Genomic DNA, 20413 nt, shown 5'->3' with positions numbered 1-20413 from the left:
GTGGCCCAAAGGGAAAAAAATTTCAAAATAAAAACAATGCTCTGCTTTCATAGATTTATTTATATAAATAAATTGCTTATAACTTACCAAAAATTTTAACTTCTTGTGATCCACAAATTTACTAAAATGATAGTACAGATGATAAAAAAAATGTGATCTTAATTATGTATTTAGTTACAGCTTATAAATTGGCTACTCAATTGGAATTTTCATTCAAAATTTTGTTAGACCCTTCAGTTTGTTATAGATATGTTTACTCTTGTGGAACTATCTATATTAAATGTGAATGTAGAAATACTCAAGAAAGCAGATATTCAGTTATTTTTGCTCTAATCTTTATAAATCTCCCCTTGGCTTATTTTGTTTTTAATTTTAGGACTTAATTATTAGTAACAATTATTAATGATGATAAGTTTAGAATTTAAATTCTTTAAAAATGTTTAATGCAAATAATTTAATACCTTTTATGTATCCATATATGTTTGTTTTGGTTTTGGTTTTTGCTTTTTGGGTCACACCCGGCAGTGCTCAGGAGCTATTCCTGGATCTATGCTCAGGAATTGCTCTCGACAAGCTTGGGGGACCATCTGGGATGCCGGGATTCGAACCACTGTCCTTCTGCATGCAAGGCAAGCACCCTGCTGCTGTGCTATCTTATGCACATATTCTAAATCATTTAGAACAATTGTGAATAGTCAATAAGTGATATATTAAAGGAAAGTTAGGTTTATATTTTATTTCTAGAAGTAATATTGTGTGTGCATTTTTTTTCAGTATAACAATACAGCAGATGGAGTTTTTAGAGTCTTCACTGGAAAAGACAATGTTAGCAAAGTTGGCATAATTGACTCATACAAAGGTCAAAAGTAAGTATCCAGGTAGTATGTGTAGTATGATACATGCCTTTTCTAAGACAGGGGAGTCATTTGTTAGACAGCTATAAAACTGACCTGCCTTACCTCAATTCTAAATTAACCTGTTCTGCCAGATGTTAACCCATTACTTCTAACAAATACATAGCTGTTTAGTATTTGCCCTACCTGAAGTTTTGTTTACCTTTATGTGTTGACTCTTATACAAGAAAACAAGAAATACAGAGGGCTATCTTTTTGTTTGCTGTACAATGAACATTATAATCTCCTAAACAGTTGAATAACTACAGCTAAAAAGGAGGACAAAAACTAATACAAGAATTGGGAATATATTTACTTACAATTGTTTTTAAATGGAGTCTATTGGGGCCAGAGAGATAGCACAATGGAAGGTCTTTTGCCTTGCATGCAGAAGGATGGTGGTTCGAATCCCAGCATCCCATATGAACTCCCGAGTATACCAGGGGCTATTTCTGAGAGTAGAGCCAGGAGTAGCCCCTGAGCATTGCAGGGTGTTACCCCCCCCCAAAAAAAACCCTCCAAAATAAATGAAAAATAAAATGGATTCTATAAAATTAAAAAAAGTTGATTTCAATGTTTATAAAAATTCAGTTTAAAGAGTTTCATGCTCTACCGACTATGCTAATTTTTAAATTTTTAATGATTTTAATAAATCTGTGGAAACAGGATTCTCTTGCATTAAAATATCTTAAATAATGTTATATATTGATAGGCAAGAGAGGTAGTATAAAAGGTAGCATGCACAACTTGTGCATGACCAACCCTGCCTGACACCTGGTACCACATATAGTTCTCTGAGCCAATCAGGAGTGAGCCTTGAGTATGAGCAGATACGTCCCCATTCAAACCAAACTAACTAAATATTAAGAAATGAGTTATTTAAGACATCATATAAAAGGAATTAATCTTTCAAGTATAGTTCTAAAATTCACAAAGTTAAAATAGTTTGATTCCTTCATAGAGGTAGTAGATGAATCAACTGCCACAAAATCATTTTCTTTCTTTTTTTCTAGCTCCTACTTATTTTTTAAGCAAATGCATAATTTACCATTTGTGTAAAAATGGAAGAATGCCCATAAATATGTTGGCAAAGAGCTTTTGCCTCAAAATTATTACATACATGTTAAAGCAGTTATTTTCTAAAAAAAAAGATTAAAATAATCAAAAGTTAAAGAGATTAAACACTTTAAGTGGTCATTAAAATCTACGTCTCAGAGTCCACTATATAAAAGCTACAAAAAAAATAAATAACCACTATGTGGACTTCTTAAGCATTTTTAATAGAAATGCATAGTGGATAAAGCAAACACTTCTAACAGTTCATTTCATGGGAAATAAATTTTTGTATATTGAGAAACATCATTTTTTTCATTATTGAAGGGTCTTTAGGGATAGGCTAAATATTCAAAATTAAGATAAAAGTTTTATAACATTTTAAGATTAATAAGGTTATAAATTAATAGTAGCAACATTATACATTATTAATAGCTTATGTGTTGTAAAAAAAAAGAAGCAATAGTTTACACTACATTTTACCAGATGACATACCCAGCAGTTCAGATTTTCTTTCACCCAAAGAAAGCAATATACAGAGAAACTATCATATTTCTTGTTTGCACTGATCCTAAATACATTTATTTCAAAACAAGAGAGTATAAGTTAATAAGGTCCTGTTCTTTAATTGCAGCTTCTGCAAAAAGCTAAATAGGGATTAAAGGAAGCAATTTATATATTTTCTAATACCTATTGATGTAATATGTGGTTACCTTTCTTATATTCCTAATATTCCCTTTTACTGAGTTCACATTTGTTACCCATTTAATATTTTCATCCCATTAATTTTGAACATTTAGTATATTATTATGTAATCATTTTTGTCCCACTGGAAAAAAGCTACACTCATTAGAGATCTACATTTTAAATAATTGTTTCATGAATTACTTTTATAAGAATCATGTCTGTCCTTGATAATTATACAACACTTGACAATTTTTATTTTTTCTTGACCATTTAATGGTATTAGGCACTCAATTCATCTCAATAAAAGAAAATCCAAGTAAAATTGTGGGTTCTATGATACAGAACATTTCTTCAATCTGAGATTTGTCTCATCTAACTATTGTTATCTATTTTATGCTTCTTTTTTTTAGTTAAATTCCCTTTCTGCTTATTCACTCAATGGAATATTTCCAGATTTCCAGGGGTAGTCATTGTTATCTTAATTTTAGTCCTTGTCAAAGTAATATGAGAAATTGCTCTTAGATGAAGAATATTTGTTCATTTGTTTTTCTTTTGTTGTCAAGGAGAATGTCTGCTTGGGAAAGTTATTGTGGCATGATTAATGGGACAGGTAAGAGCTTTTGTTTTATAGTGATAATTGCGCTGAATCTACACCCTTATTTACCACAAATCCGATGTCATACACACAGTGTTCTGAAGATAGAGAATGCAGTTATTAATCTTTATATCAATAGCATTATCAGAATCTGTATTCTTACATAGGATTGCTTATTGTGAGGGAGTTTTCTGAGATTAGCCATCGAATATTAGCTATTAATGCATTATCTAGGGAAATTATTACTTTATTTTAATCAACTGTCATTCTAACAATAGAAGAAAGGATTAAAAACTTGAAGTGGTTGCTAGTCGCATCCTTTTTAAAATACTGTATTTTTAAAGAACAAAGATAATACAGTAATTAAGATGCTTGCCTTGGAATCCTTTCCTAGGACTCCAATTATATTTCCTAAGCACTTCCAGAATTCATTCTTGAGCACAGATCCAGGGATAGCTTTTGAGCATTGTCTGGTGTGTCTCCCAAACACAAACTAAAATGAAACACTGTTCATGGCTGGAGAAGCAATTCAACAGGTTAAGCACATGCTTTAAGTGTAGGAAGCCCAAGTGTGATCCCTAACATATAAAGTCCCCTCAAGCACTATTGGGACTCAGTACTGGGGACTGAGCTAAGAGCAGCTCTTAAGCAGTGCTGGATTTAGCTCCCTTTTCCCCAATTAAACAAGCAAAAGCACTATACAAGATGTAAAACAAATTACCATATAATGTTTTTAATATGAAGTAAGCCTCCACGAATTTAATTTGCAAGATAAATCATATATATTAATAGGATGATCTGAACTTGAGAATAAGGAATATTATTATCAAACGCAAAAACTTCCTGAGGTAATATCTATTGATAATTTTTTAAGTATACAAAAAATAATTTTTAGGACAGAAAGTATAATTGACTTAGATTTTAGATACAGTTATATCTGTCTAATTATCCTTTAAAAAAGCAAAGTACATATATGTCTATTATTACTTATTATTACTTTTTGTTAAGAAAAAGGTTTTTTAAGGCAGTGGAAAATTGATAATCAAGATGTATTTAAAATTAGATAGGTTTTCAACTTTTAAGAGTAGGGAAAATTGACCATAATAAAGATTAAGAAAGTTTAAATAAAGGTTGGAGAAGAGAGTACAGTAAGGGATCTTGCCTTCCAGTCATTGACCAAAAGTTTGATTCCTGGCATCTAATATGGTCTGAAGAGGAAATATCAGATAATTCTTGAGTGCAAAGACAGGAATAAAGTCTGATCACCACAAGCATGACACCACTCCACCCCACGAAGAATGAGAGCAAGAGAAAAGTTTAAACATAATGTTATGTAAATGATAGCAATAACAGGGTAACATTGAGTGTTTATTTTTCCAGAGGTGTTTGATTGTTTGAGTTTCGATTGTTTATTTAACATTGTTATATTATATTTATATAGAAACCAGTAAAACCACTCTTAAATTTGCTTTGGAGGACTTTAAACCATGTGTTAGGTGAAGAAATTCTTTCAGATGTTTCATTACCCTTTAATTGTATGAGTAAAGCCTTTAGTCCCTTAATACAGAGAAATATACTCTGACGCTTCTTTTTTTCCCCCTAAAGGAGAGAGAAAGAGAGAGGGGGGGGGGAGGGAAGAAGGAGGGAGGTGAGAGAAAGGGAGATAGAGAAAGATGCAATATCTCTGACACTTCTTAAAGGCTACTTATATTTTTATTGTTTTCATAGAAAAAACTTTAAAGTTGTCTCTAAACCTAAGAAGTGAAGAAGTTTTACAAGTGAAGATGAGTATTTTTGATAGACTATACAAAATGTATAACACAATTGGACAAGTGTCTGACTACACTTACCTGAAACAAAAATTATAGAGGAGAGAAACGGAATGAGAAAGGAAGAAGAAAAATTTAGGAATAACACTAGCATGGGTCAGTGACTTTGGGCTACTTTGTAATGTAGAGGCAAAGTATATTTTATCTCTTTTAACCATTAGACCTAATACTAACAACTATTAAACTTAAAAAATATATGTGTATGTCAAGGAGTTTGATGGAGGCATAGGAAGGCATCTAAGGTGTGAGAAGGTTGTTTGAGGTGTGGGATGGAATCTGGGGTTCATTTACTCCTGACTCTAAGCTTAGTGGACCTTATTGTAGTGCCAAGATAAAAAATAGGGATCAGCCAATCAAGGCAAACACCCTTAATGACTACCCTGTTCCCTGTGCTCTCTCTACTCTAGATTCAGTTTGATTCCTACCTCCAGTTGATACCCCAAACTCTGTAGTGCCTCCCAACACTAAGTCAGGAGAATCTCTGAGAATCAAGTAGGATGCAACCTCATATCAAAAATATCCACTTATATGATTGCTAAAAATTTAAGTTATTTCCTGTTTGCATTATTACTCTTTTATTGACCATGCTAGAATAAAAATTTCTAGTTTCTTTACTACAATATCCTTTTATATCTCTTGCCACTGACTTGATTTCTAAACAGAAGGAGCCTCGTTTGCACCTTTTCTAGACAAGAATCGAGCATTGCAGATTTTTGCCCCTGATATATGCAGGTAAGACAAAGACACCTATGTATTTACCTATGTCATATTTTTCCATGTGACAAAATTCAGAGTAAGGAGCTTATATTTATGTTCTTTCAGTTTATTTGTTGAAGCAAATCATTTTTATCAAAATTAACTTTACTTAAGAAATATATGAGGGGAGAGAAATCAATGAATACATGTTCATAAGAAACTAAGGTTTCACCAGAATGGAAGAAGCTTATATGTTATTTCAGAAAAATGGAAAATATGCTTAGGAATTTTTTATTTACTTATAAAGAATAAGTGCCATGTGGATTTTTAGTGCTTGTTGATTAAAATTTTGAAGGGTATGAGGTTTATTTTAAATGATGTAAAGTTTTTCTTAGTCGTTTATAAGCAAGAATTTTATATTTACTAAACTGACAGCATATTAATGTCAACCCCAAAATGTCATGGCCACTGCTTCTAAAGATATTTAAAGAAGATTACTCAGCTCTCACAGAATAATATAATTTAATGTGCTCTGCGGCCACAGTGGTTTCTTTGGAGGTGGGAGGGGCACAAATATATAAAGCATTGAAGCTATGACAGTACACCTCAATTGGTCCTCTCCTACAGGGGAGGATAAAATATTTTTGTTTCTCTGACATGAGGTTGAAAAAATGGTGTTTATTTATATATAGTTATTTGGAAATTAAAATAAACATGTACTCAACCTTTGCACATTGTCTATATAAACACAGAAAATTATAGTCATTTTGTTGATTTTCTAAAATATTCTAATTTTTACATAAACTGGGGTAGTTAAAACACTTTAAAGATTCAAATATTTAATTTATAGAAAATTAAATGATACATATCATGAGCAGAATTTGTGTTGTTTTACAGTTATGTTAATTTACAGTTAAAATTGCTTGATGTGGCTTATCAGAACAAATGAAGTATAATGTCCTAAATTTTGAGTTTTATAATGAATTACATTTTTTTTCACCTGGTGATGCTCAGGGGTTACTCCTGGCTATGTGCTCAGAAATTGCTCCTGGAATATTACACTGGTGATGGGGGCGGTGTTCTGTTTATAACTGAAACCCAACTACAAACATGATTGTAATCATAGTGCTTAAATAAAAATGTATTAAAAAAAAGAAAAAGAAAAAAGAAATTATTTCTGCCTTGGGGGACCATATGAGATGCCGGGGGGTATTGGACTGCAGTCTGTCCTAGGCTAGTACAGGGCAAGGCAGCCATCTTACCACTTGCGCCACCACTCCAGCCTTATAATGCATTAAATTTTAACAATTATTTTTTAAATCAACCAAGAGCTTAAAAGTTGAATAAAAGTATCCTATTTGGGAATCAGCAATCTATTCAATGGTAGAGGTTTTATCTTACAGATATGCAGCCCAGGTTCAAGACTGGCACATGAGTGATCAGATTGAGAGTACAGTGATTAGGGTACTGAATTTTCAGATGACCTACTGGGTTTAATTCCTGAAATTCCATACATTCCATCAAGTATGCCAGGAGTGATCCCTAAGAACAGAGCCAGAAGTAAGCCTTGAGCACCATGGGGTATGGCCCACAATCAAAAATAAAGCCAAAAGCAAAAGAAAGACTTGGCACTAGGGAAGAAAATTATTTCCAAGTTAAAGCAAGAATTTAAATATCAAAATAAGGGAAAATTTTATATCTGACATATAATTCAGGTTCTTGAAATGAAGCTTTTCTTATCTTTCTTATCGTAGGTCAATCACTCTTGTGTTTGGAGGTGAAATTAATCTGAAAGGAATCACTGTGTTCAGATTTGTTCTTCCTTCCAAGGCCTTTGCATCTCCAGTTCAAAATCCAGATAACACTTGCTTCTGCATAGAAAAAGTTATCTCAAATAATTGTACATATTATGGTGTTCTAGACGTTAGCAAATGCAATGAAGGTGAGTACAAATTATTGATGTTATAGATCGACATTTTTTCAGAAGTAAACATTGCGGAGGGAATCTTCCTACAAAAAATAAAGAAAGCCATTAGGGCAAAGAGTAAAGATTGTAGGAAAAATACTCATTTTGATATTTTATTTTTTCTGAGATGTCAATTTTCAGTTTTGCAAAATGTAGTTATTATCAGATAGTCTTTTTTTTTTTCCTTTTGGTTTTTGGGCCACACCTGGAGGTGCTCAGGGGTTACTCCTGACTATCTGCTCAGAAATAGCTCCTGGCAGGCACAGGAGACCATATGGGACGCTGGGATTCAAATCAACCACCTTACGTCCTGGATCGGCTGCTTGCAAGGCAAACGCCACTGTGCTGTCTCTCTGGCCTCATTATCAGATATTCTTAATGCTATTTCTGAGAATATTGATTTTAGTCTTCTAGCCATTTATAAAAACTAATATTGATTTGTTTTCTTGTATATTTTGAGAAATAACTTCTTATTGGATATGTGACTTGAAATATTTTCTCCCATATAACAGATAGGATTTTTATTTTGTTGATTCTTTTGCTGTTTAGGATCCTTATAGTAGGTTAGGATAATAATGGGGGAAAACACACAAAGCTTCTCCAAATACTTTGAGCATTCCTTTTGCCATTTCTCTACTTATATAAAATATAAATGAATATAATTTTAGCACTTTGGGGGAGGCATACCAGGTGGCGCTTAGAGGTTACTCCTAGCTGTGCTCTCAGGAATCACTCTGGCAGGCTTGGAAGTATACATACATACATACATACATACATACATACATACATACATACATACATACATATACATATATATATATATATATATATATATATATACCAGAGATCAAACAAGATTGACCATGTGCAAGATAAACTCCTAACTGTGCTATCACTCTGACCACAACTTTTAGAATTTTCCTAAGACAAAAGTTCACAAACAAACCTGGAATTTTTCCTGTGTTTTTTTTTTATCTTTTTATACTAAACATAGGTGTAAATAAAGAAAAATCTTTTACAGAAATTCATTCTTAGTCAAAAGCATACCAATGCCTAAAGTAGATGGTTCAAACTTTGCATCCAGGAGTTAAATGTTATATATCAAACATTATTAACAGATATGGAATTAATAGCAGATATAAATTGACTGATTAGTAGGATCATTCAGAATTATTGCATACTTCATAAAATAGTGATTCAATATAATAATTTATCCATTAACTTCTCTTCCCAGTGTTCAAGCCTAATGTGTTTTAATTTAACTTTATTTTTAAGGAAATCTTTTGAGTGTCTGTAAAATAAGGACATTTATGACTAATTACCTATAAAACTTATTTTCAGGAAAGCCTGTATATGTTTCACTTCCTCATTTTCTATATGCAAGTCCTGAAGTTCATTCAACTATTGAAGGCTTACATCCAAATCCAGAAGAACATAGTACATACTTAGATGTTGAGCCTGTAAGCAAATATATTATTTATCTTATTTAAAATTGATAAAATTATAAAATTAAAATACAAAAATTAATATAAATTAGATTATACAAATAGGATAAAAATGCTTGTATTCCTTTAGGCAACTTTTTATATACCGTTATTGAAGGGGTATGCATATCACTTTACTTCATTTCAATTCCCAATTTTTTTTCAGAGTAAACATTTCTGACTATTATACTCAGAGTGGTCTTTTCTGTCTCCATTGTACTTCCCACCCAACATTTCTACTGACTTTGAGTGTTCTTTTCATACTACTTTATTGTTTTAATATCCCTCAGTGAGTGTGATCATTCGGTCTATCCCTCTCACAATAACTCATTATTTCACTCAACGTGATACTCTCCATGTCTATACATAGTTGAGCAAATTTCAACTTTTCATTTTTCATAACAGCTGCATTGTATTTTCTTGTGTAGATACACCACTTTTTCTTTATCCACACATCTGTTCTCAGGCACTTGGGTTGTTTACGATTTCTGGATACCGTGAATAATGCTGTCATGAACAAAGGAGTGAGTGTAGAGGATTTTTCTACGTTGTGTTCTTGTGACCCTAAAATATAATCCCAGGAGAGGTGCTGCTGGGAATGGAAATTCAATTTCTAGTTTTTGGAGAAAACTTCCCATTGTTTTCCAAAATGGCTGGACCAGCCTGCATTCCCACTAAAAATGAATGAGTTCTGTTCTTCCCTAATTTGTGCTAGCACTGGTTCTTCTTGTTCTTCTAGATGTATTCCTGTCTCTATGGTGGGAAGTGACATTGCATTGTTGTTTTGATTTTCATGACACTAATGATTAAGATTATGAGGCATTGTATCATGTGATTATTAGCTATCTATATTTGTTCTTTGAGGAAATTTTTGTTTGTTTTTTTCTCCATTTTTAATGGGGTTACCACCAACCCCATTTTCATCCTTGGTACTGAATGAGAAACACCAGGAGTACAGAGAGCCACAAATAAATCCTAAGTACCACCAGACAAGCTCTCCCCAAAAGGACCAAATAATTTTATATATTTATACTTATTTTATATTTATAACTTATATATTTTTATACTTGTATATTATTACATATAATATATATTATATTTATATACTCAGATATTTATACTTATTTTATATTTTGCAAAAATCTTACATATATTATATTACAGTTTCTATTTATTATAAACAATAAAATTAATTTTATGGGCATATGTGAGAGCAAGATCTGTTATACTGTGCTAATAATAATCTATACAAATTACTATAGCCAAAATATCAGCTTTTTCTTATGGAGAGGGCACACCCACCATTGCTCAGGGTTTACTTTTTGCTTGAAGCTCTGTGATCACTCCTTGCAGACTTCAGAGTATTATATGGACTGCTGGTGATAGGACCTGGGTCAGCCACATGCACACACAGCAAGTATTCTGTCCACAGTGTTATCACGCTGGTCCCAAATTTGTAGTTTTAAAAATTATTAAACTATGATTTATATTTTTTAAAAGTCAAATATGATCATTTTACTATATTATTTCTGTTTAATTAATGATTGACATGATCTTAAAATTAAAAAAAAATTAGAAAGCAATAAAATTTGTTCAGTTTCCAACCCAAGCACATAATGTCTGAAGGTAAGAAAAAAGTTTAAAAAATTAAATTAAATTGGGGCCGGCAAGTTGGCACTAGAGGTAAGGTATCTGCCTTGCAAGTGCTAGCCAAGGAAGGACCACAGTTTGATCCCCCAGCATCCCATATGGTCCCCCCAAGCAAGGGGCAATTTCTGAGTGCTTAGCCAAGAGTAACCCCTGAGCATCAAACAGGTGTGGCCAAAAAAATTAAATTAAACTAAATCAATGGTACATGAATTCTCATTAAATATATATTTGGCCAAATATAATTTGATAATAAATTAATAATAAAACTGTCTAATTATTAATTACTTGAAGTTTTTTATTGTTGCTGAATTCTAAAAACCACTTGATGTAAATATGAATCTAAGACACTAACATTTATTGCAGGCATATAAATTAATTGGGGTCTAATTTTGTTTATACACATGTGTATATACTTTATTAGAATTACCTTTTATTTATTACATAACAGCAGCAGTAAGTTTTCAATATTTTAAAAGATTTTATTACAGTAATTATTTTTGTTTTCTTTTTAGATAACTGGATTTACTTTACAGTTTGCAAAAAGATTGCAGGTCAACTTACTGGTCAAACCAGCAAAAAAAATTGAGTGAGTCTCTTAAACAGGTTTATTGCTACATGATTTTTAATATGTTCTTATATGAGCAATATGATAAAAGATGAAAGTATAAAATTTCAAATTAATTTTTACTGAATATAATTACTATTAAATGCTTATAATGGATTGTATCTGTGTTTTATAATTATATCTAGTGTTTACTGATATACTATTATTATGTTTAATAATATTTTGAGTAGTGGAAATTCCATTTTTCTAGCTTTTATAATGTTTCTATGCAGTACCTTCTAGAATTCATGATTTACTCTCCTGATCAAAATTTATTGCAAAGGAGACTGGAGAGATAGCATGGAGGTAAGGCATTTGCCTTACATGCAGAAGGATGGCAGTTCAGATCCTGGCATCCCATATGGTCCCTCGAGCCTGCCAGGAGCGATTTCTGAGCTTAGAGCCAGGAGGAACCCCTGAGCGCTGCTGGGTGTGACAAAAAAAAAAAATTACTGCAAAGGAAAAGAGGTGTTTAGAAAAGTACCAATCAGATGAGGAATCTGTTTTAGAAAGATTTTGAAACTGTTTTATATTTTTTTGTTCTTTTGTTCTTGTATTTTTGGTTTTGGGTCACACCCGGCAGTGCTCAGGGGTTCCTCTTGGCTCTTTGCTCAGAAATCGCCCCCAGCAGGCTCGGGGGACCATGTGGGATGCAAAGCTTCTGCATGCAAGGCAAATGCCTTACCTCCATGCTATCTCTCCACACCTAACTTTTTTTTAAAACTTAAGTAATTCTTTTTTAGAGGACCAATATCAAGGAATTTAATCAAGTTTTAAGAGTAAGTAAATTTTCTATTCTAAAATGACGTAATATTTCTTTTATATATTACATATTAAATACACACATTTTATTAGTATCAATTTTTTAATTTTATATATTCCAGAGCTCTAAAGAAACTAAAGAAGCTCTACCTTGTGCCTCTTATTTGGATTAATGAGGTAAATATTTCTTTCTGTTAGTCATTAATCAAATTAAACCACTTTATTGTATTTCTTTGTTTTACAATTGAAAATTTAGATGTAGGGGCTGGAGAGATAGCACAGTGGCGTTTGCCTTGCAAGCAGCAGATCCAGAACCTAAGGTGGTTGATTCAAATCCTGGCATCCCATATGGTCCCCCATGCCTGCCAGGAGCTATTTCTGAGCAGATAGCCAGGAATAATGCCTGAGCACCGCCGGGTGTAGCCCAAAAAACAAAAACAAAAATAAAAAAAGAAAATTTAGATGTAGAATTTGAATAGTATATGTTTCAGAAGGATATTTATTTTATTATTTTGATGTATTGAGAAAATAAATCCACATGGTAATAATAAGATTTTTTTACTTTTAATTATTTTTCTTTTAAAAAGACAAAACAGGGTCCAGAGTGGTGGTGCAAGCAGTAAGGCTTTTGCCTTGCACGTGCTATCTTAGGACCGATGGCAGTTTGATCCTCCTCCCGCCACCCCCAGAGTCCCATATGGTCCCCCACGCCAGGAGTGATTTCTGAATGCATAGCCAGGATTAATCTCTGAGAGTCACCAGGTGTGGCCCAAAAACCAAAAAAAAAAAGAGGAAAAAACCAGTTCTCAACATTTTATGTTATTTTCAAACAGCATTTTTATACAGTTGCTTTTGTCATATAAAAAGTTATGTTTTATGGGGCCGGCAAGATAGCATGGAGGGAAAGCGTTTGCCTTGCATGCAGAAGGTCAGTGGCTCGAATCCCGCATCCCATATGGTCCGCTGAGCCTGCCAGGAGCGATTTCTGAGCATGGAGCCAGGAGTAACCCCTGAGTGCTGCCACGTGTGCACCCAAAACAAAAAGAAAAAAAAAGTTATGTATTATAAGTAATAATATATATATATAATATAAGTAATATAGTAAGAAACTCAAGACACACAAAATGTTATACCACCAGTGAAAGCCAGATACATTTACAAATACCAATTATGATAGACAAGCCATAAGTTCTTTATCCTATTTTTGAACTAAAAAATGTATTACTATAAACCACAAAATGGATGACAAACAGGCAATGTACTGTATAATCCAGTTTAGTAAATGAAACTATGGTGTTGCACCCCACTCAGGAAGGGCACACACATCAGAGTGTTGCACTCCTGAAAGAGAATTATTTGCCAAAAAGGCCCACTTAGAGCAGTCAAAATCAGTTGACCCCTTGCATGGAGTGTTTGGCCATAATTCTAAAGTGGCTGTAACTATCTCTCTCTTTATTTTTAACCTTTATTAAAAATCAGGCCTTAGTAATTCTTTCTAACAAAGGAGGACAGTACAAATCCAGCCAAAAGTCTCCCACTAACCAAGCTCCCTGTGATCTTTGCTACTTTGGCGCCAAGATCATGTTTTTCAAAAAACTTAGCTCATAGTAAAACAATTTTCAGTTTTCCCCAAAAACTCTAAAACATTTCTCTCTCTTCCCACATCCCTGAAAATTACCTGTTTTCCCCTGCTTACCCAAAACAAAGCTAACCCAAAACAAAACTTCTTTTCAACTTCAGTATCAATTCTTTAATGTGCAAATTTTATCCATAGTCTTTCATTCTGTTTCCCACTTTCTTTGATGTCAAAAATTATACCCTGCATTCCAAACCTCAACCTTAAAAGCTACCCAGCTCAAAAAATAAATTTGTCTTCGTCTTTCTAGACGCAAGTCCCCTTGCATTTTGTGTGTGGTAATTCATTTCTACAATATTTTTTTGTCTTTTCGCCATTCCGTGTACCCACTCTCTCCCCGTGAAGGTTTCCCGGACTCCACGTAGAACCTGCTTAGAGGCACTGGCATCTGTAGCACTATGGACCTTTGTCTTTTTTTCTGACGCTGAAAAATACCATTGCAAAATCTGAAACTTTTCAGAATGATTGTTCTGAAGATCAAAAATGATACTTAGAACTTGAAAAGTGGCAATGGCATACTTTTATGGGATTGTACTATATTTAACTCCTTAAATATTATGCCTCAGTATTTGCTGCTTTAATGGCATGCAAAATGATTCCATTGATGTGTCTTATACAGATAATTTAAAAAAAATAATTTAAACCTATGTGCTTGGAGAAGGAAAATATACCTTTTTAAAGAGTTTTTGATTCATTCATTTACTTAAAAGTTCTTCCCAAATAACTCTTACATTTAACTTGATTACAGACTGCTTCCATTGATGAGAAGAATGCAGAAATATTTAGAAATAAAGTGACTGCAAACATAAACCTCCTTGGCCTGGTAGAAATGGTATTACTAATTGTTGGTGGGATAATGTTTGTTGTGTTTATGATTTCATACTGTGCGTGCAAATCAAAGAAAGCAAAATAAGTAAGTATATTTCAAGTCTATATTTTATTTTTATAATGAGTTTTTGTATTTCTTGTTTTAATATACATTATAGAGTTAATCAATTATAACAAAATATTTCTTTTATGTCTAGTCATCTCTATCTAATACATCTGTAACTTTTGAAATTCATAATTTAAAGTAAAAAGTGAAAACTAAGTAAAATTTCCTAGACATGTTAAGCAAATAACAATGTGACATCTCTAATTATGGAAAGGATATAATAAAATATGAAATTGTCACCCTTGAGGTTAGTACAAATATAGCCCTGTACAAATTCTGACTCTTATTTTATTTCCTACTGGCTCATTATTAAAAAAAATCACTATTTAATGTATCACAGACTAGGAAATATTATGTAAACATTAGAATAATAGCAGATACTTGGAGAAATTAAAATTTTATGAGGTAAAGAAAATAAAAGGAAATAAAAGGAGAAATATAGTAAGTTAGAAATTAATAACACAAAAAATTCACAATAATTGCAAATTCCTATTTAAGACAGATGAAAAATTAAATGTAATGGTCAGAGAGATCTACCAGATTTCATGCAGCTAATACAATATAATATCTCCACCAATTGGTCCCATAGGCACTTAAAGGAATGGTTCCCAGATAGAGCTGCAAGTAGATCCTGAGCACCTTTGGGTGTAGTCCATCCGGCCCAATATAAATTTGAAATAAAGATTAACTATTAACTTAAAACCAGATTCACTATGTGAATTCAACATGTTGCTCAAATACATTGAATAAAAATTTTGAACCTAGATATTTAATGTAAAATGTAAGGTGATTAAAATTCTTGGTTTAACTTTGGGTATAGAGTGGCTAGCATGGGAAAATTAAGGGGTCTTCAAATGTTATATATTTTATTAGAACATTTTGAATATATTACAAGTTTAAAAAATGATTTTATTTGAATGTCGTGGTAGAGAAAGATAAAATAGTGTTCATCAGACAAAATCCAAACATTCAGAGTTTAGGGAAAGAATCAAGAAAACATGGGAAGTATTGGAGTCTTGGCAAATATTGGAGGTAGTTAGGGGCATATTATTTAGGACTTTAGTAACAAAATATCCTTAGTTATAAATAGGAATGACTACTTAACACTATTTTCCCTATGTTTCTTTAATAAGAACTGTGACGTTATGTGTTGCCTGAGTGTAAAGAAAGTTTCATTTCCTTTATACTTTCCAACAGTACTCTTTTTCCAGTCACTGCAAAAAAAAAAAAAAGTGACTAGTACTACTTTTGTTATGCAATGCACTATATCAAAGCATGCAATATTAATGGAGCATTTTCTATTTTATAAGAATACTGAAAGTGAACACTAATTACTACATCTATTCCCAATATAATTTCTAGAAATAGCATTAATTGCTCAAATTATTAAAAAATATATTTGTAAATATTTATTTATAAAAAATATAAATGAAGGGTTTTTTTTCTCTGTTGAGTTTATAAAATCTATTTCACAATCTGGTAAATTAATTCATATGATCATGTAGAGGAAGATGTAGCACTTACACTATACTCCTTGGATTTGCTAGAATATTTTAATTTACATACTTGCTAATAGTCAACACAGATATTTATATACTATTTGCTACTTGAATATTTTTCTTCAGAATAAAGTTCAGAGACAGGTAAAAATTCAAAAGAACAGCTATTCTGCAGAATTTATCTGGAATGTAGGCACCTGAATAAAGGGATTCTTTAGTACCACATAGTTTTATATACTATATAAATTTTATTGTAAGAAATATAAACAGCTATTAGAGTTATAATAGTTTGAGATTTATGCTGAACAATATATTGGTCTAGGGTACTTATTTTATAAGTGTCTAGAGCTGCATTCCGAGCAGAATAAAAGAGAATATAAAGATGACATCTTTGTAGTGGAGAAGGAGTATATTCGTAACCTAAGGCCAGTGTAGGTGAGGGAGCAATCTTGATAAAAGCAGCAAGCCGACAGATTTTGTTCCACTTTTATTCTATTTTCAGTTTGCATAGTGAAGGACCTTTATGGCAAGACAGGACTCCATGACTAAAATGCATAGGGAATAATGTGATGATAATCTTTGTAAAGCTCAATTTCTACGTATTAAAGAAGAACATTTTGTTAATGAAGACTTCTGAGGAATCATCTTAGCATTGGAAACACATATTAAGAGGCAGTCATAAGTCTTCACATTTTTATAGAAACCAGGAAGCAGGATTCTTAGCATTCTTTTTCTTACTTCTTGAAATCCTTAGTTATGATGCATAATTTCCATAGACATATGAATAATCATGTAATAGTAATTTCCCTAAGTTTGTGAAAAGTATACTGATCACCAATAGTAATTTCTGATTTTTCTTTCAGTCCCCCTTTACACTCAACCTTGGCTACCATCATAAAGGGAATATGTTTAGTAGAAGTACAAGTAGAGGACCAACATACCAATAGACTATTCAATTAATTGACAATATGGCCCCCCAGATTTAGAAATTTATCCTTAAAATAACTTCATGATAAAATTTCATTTTTTTCTGTAGTATTTAAGCTCTGGAAATAAAGAAGAAAGAGTAGACAAAGTAGCTAGCATGCCATGTGTTAGTATAGAGCTTTTTTTTTTTTTTAAAAAAAAAGGTAGGGATGAAAATACGAAGTAAACATGAGTCATTAAATGCATCTAATACATTACAGTTGTATGAGGCACAGCAGTATCTTATTTATCCTTTGTCATAGTATATAAGAAAAATAGGACTTTGGATATCTACCAGGTAATTGTTTCTTTACAACTGTTGCCAGGATTACTTGCATTCTAAAACATAAAAGTAGATTTTGATACCAAGCATGTTCTTTTTTTTGGATACCCATTTCAAAACCCAGTTCCTGCATGAACATTCTTAGTATCAACAGGAAATCTGATGAAATAGAAATGACTAGAGCATAAATAAATTATGTATGTCAGGATTTAGTTATAATACAACTCCATTGTCTTTGTACCCTGCATTACTCTACATTTGTAAACCTGCCCTATCTCTTTCTCCTAACTTCTTATTGTACATTGAAAATTGATTAATAAATTATGTTATTCAGACACCTAAAATTTTATGAGGTTTTGTTTCAAAAACCCTAGAATAATATCTGCATATTGAAGGAATCTACAATATTAAGATGATTTTGTTTTTAGTTTGGAATAAGGACAAGTTTAAATAAAATAATTCAGCATGGAAAATATAAAGAAAGTGTTTATCAGTCTTGATAAGCAAGAAAATGTCACATGGTGCTTTTTGTTATTATAAATATGGTCAGCAAAAAATCATGTGGCACATTTTTTCTACAACTTTTTTGGTAGTAGTTACCTGAAATTGAAAAGACTTGAACTAGTTGAGAAAGATATAGAGTTATGTAGAAAATATGTAGAAATCAAAGGTTAGGAATAGTCACCAGGTTCTATTATGGGAAATATAAAGAGAGAAATACCTAATTTTCTAAAGATTTGGTTAGCCCTTACAAGTTGATCATATGAAATGAAAATTTTGATTGTAGTTCACCATTAAGCAGAATAAGCATTTAATTAACATTAACAAACAATGGCAGTTAATTAACTGCCTCATGACAGATATATTTACTAAAATTCACAAAGTTCTATGATTGTAGAACAACACTGAACAGTAGATGAGGCAGTTTTCAAACACAGAAACAAGGAATCAACTAGAATTGATACTCTCTGTACTATTCTCCTGACCCCAAGAATGGGTATTAATTTTCATTTACTCAGTTGCTTTGATACACCAACAATGAAACTATTGGCTCTGGTATTATGCTAATTACAATGAAGATGCTCTGATTTATATATCTGAATAACTATAAAATTATTGGCAATCTTGAATTTAACTAACTCATCATTTAGTTTCAGAATCTTTTAAAGTTACTGCTGCTTCCATCACAGAGTGACTTTAAGAATGAAATGAGGGCCGGAGAGATAGCACAGTGGTGTTTGCCTTGCAAGTGGCCAATCCAGGACCAAAGGTGGTTGGTTCGAATCCCGGTGTCCCATATGGTCCCTCGTGCCTGCCAAGAGCAATTTCTGAGCAGACAGCCAGGAGTATCCCCTGAGCACTGCCGGGTGTGACCCAAAAACCAAAAACCAAAAAAAAAAAAAAAAAAAGAATGAAATGAACCCATTTAACTTAAATGATTAAATAAGATAGAGGTGCTTTTAATATTAAGTGATAAAAAACAAGCATCTAAAAGTTAAGTATGCATAAATTTGATAGATCATAGCTACTGTTACTTATCCGTAGCCCATATTTTTTTCTTAAATAAAATTAATATCCCTAGGAAAATACTGCTGAAACTAAACCTTCAGAAACTATGAACTGAAAATTTATTATAACAATGTTGTATCGATGTATTCTGGATATAAACTTACCCTACTTGTTTATAAATTAGGTTGCACAGTTCATAGTTGTTGAAATAGGACACATGATATTCCTGGATACAGTGAAATTATTTTTTCTATTTACCATAATTAAAAGTATGAATACCATCATATTTCCTGTCAATTGACCTGAGTTTCCCTGGTATAATACCCATGCAACTGCATACTGTTACCATGTATATTGGAAGCATATTTTACAGCTGAGGAAAACTGAGTTTCAGAGTGCTGAGTTTCAGGATGATTAGAAAACAAGCAAATTGCAAAATTTCTGGTTTGGAGTTGGAGAAATTTTCTTCACTGCTCCTGGTTGAGGTTGACCACTGCAAACATAAATGTAGGAAAAGACCCAGGGTTTAAAGACAATCTACCATAACTCTTATATTCTTGGCACAAGCTACCTATATCAGAAGGTAAGAAAGCCAGAGATTTCTTTCTGTTTAAGCAGGCCAAGTTGAGTAATTTCTGATAGGTTCATTTTTCTTTGCCTTTTTAGCTGTATGACAAAAATTTTGGAGAACTTGAATAAGTAACACAAAACTTATTTCTTAAAAATTTCAGAAAGTTTTTATTGTGCTATGAATTCTCTCCCCCCCAAAAATGGTCGTTCAACACTTTCCAATATAACCACCAGTTTATTTTACTCAAGACATTACATATGAATGCAAAGCATATTTATAAACAGCACTTGGATGTTACTGTTAGCTTGATTGTCATTATTCATATTTTAGTGTCCTTAAATATTAGTAAAAGTAGCAACACATTTAATCTGTGCATGAATATAAAATACTTTGTACTGAAAGAGCTATAGATAAAGGTTTCAGTAAAGGAAAAGTTTCCTTCCACATTTGTTAATCTTCATTGACATAGTTATTTTAATAAGCTAAAAGTCATCATGACAATACCCTTTAATTTATGGGACAGACAAGTGGTGCTAGAGGTAAGTTTTCTGTCTGCCTTGTAAGCACTATGCTAGGATGGACCACGGTTTGATCCCCCTGGTGTCCCAAATGGTCCCCCCAACCCAGGGGCGATTTCTGAGCACATAGCCAGGAGTAATCCCTGAGCATCAAACAAGTGTGGCCAAAACAAAACAAAACAAAACAAAAACCAGACAATGCCCTTTAATTTTTGAGCAATATGACACATTCTTGGACTATATAGAAACATTTTTAAATGAAGACCAAATGTTCCTTT

At 32.4% G+C, this 20413-nt stretch overlaps 1 protein-coding gene across 1 annotated transcript in view; it reads left to right on the top strand.

Annotated features, from left to right (window-relative positions):
* Positions 1–16914, top strand: part of LOC126022459 (platelet glycoprotein 4-like) — a 30473-nt gene extending 13559 nt beyond the window's left edge. The window contains exons 5-13 of the mRNA XM_049783365.1: positions 775–866; positions 3197–3243; positions 5720–5789; positions 7508–7695; positions 9061–9179; positions 11366–11439; positions 12342–12396; positions 14604–14768; positions 16791–16914. Of these exons, the coding sequence (XP_049639322.1) occupies positions 775–866; positions 3197–3243; positions 5720–5789; positions 7508–7695; positions 9061–9179; positions 11366–11439; positions 12342–12396; positions 14604–14768 (810 nt within the window). The 3' untranslated portion in view covers positions 16791–16914. The remainder of the gene's footprint in view (positions 1–774; positions 867–3196; positions 3244–5719; positions 5790–7507; positions 7696–9060; positions 9180–11365; positions 11440–12341; positions 12397–14603; positions 14769–16790) is intronic.
* Positions 16915–20413: the final 3499 nt, after the last annotated feature.

This window comes from Suncus etruscus, chromosome 1 (assembly GCF_024139225.1).
Source record: "Suncus etruscus isolate mSunEtr1 chromosome 1, mSunEtr1.pri.cur, whole genome shotgun sequence".
Classification (NCBI taxonomy): Eukaryota; Metazoa; Chordata; class Mammalia; order Eulipotyphla; family Soricidae; genus Suncus; species Suncus etruscus.
The sequence above is the reverse complement of the archived record's forward strand: the minus strand, read 5'-3'. Positions and strand labels throughout refer to the sequence as shown.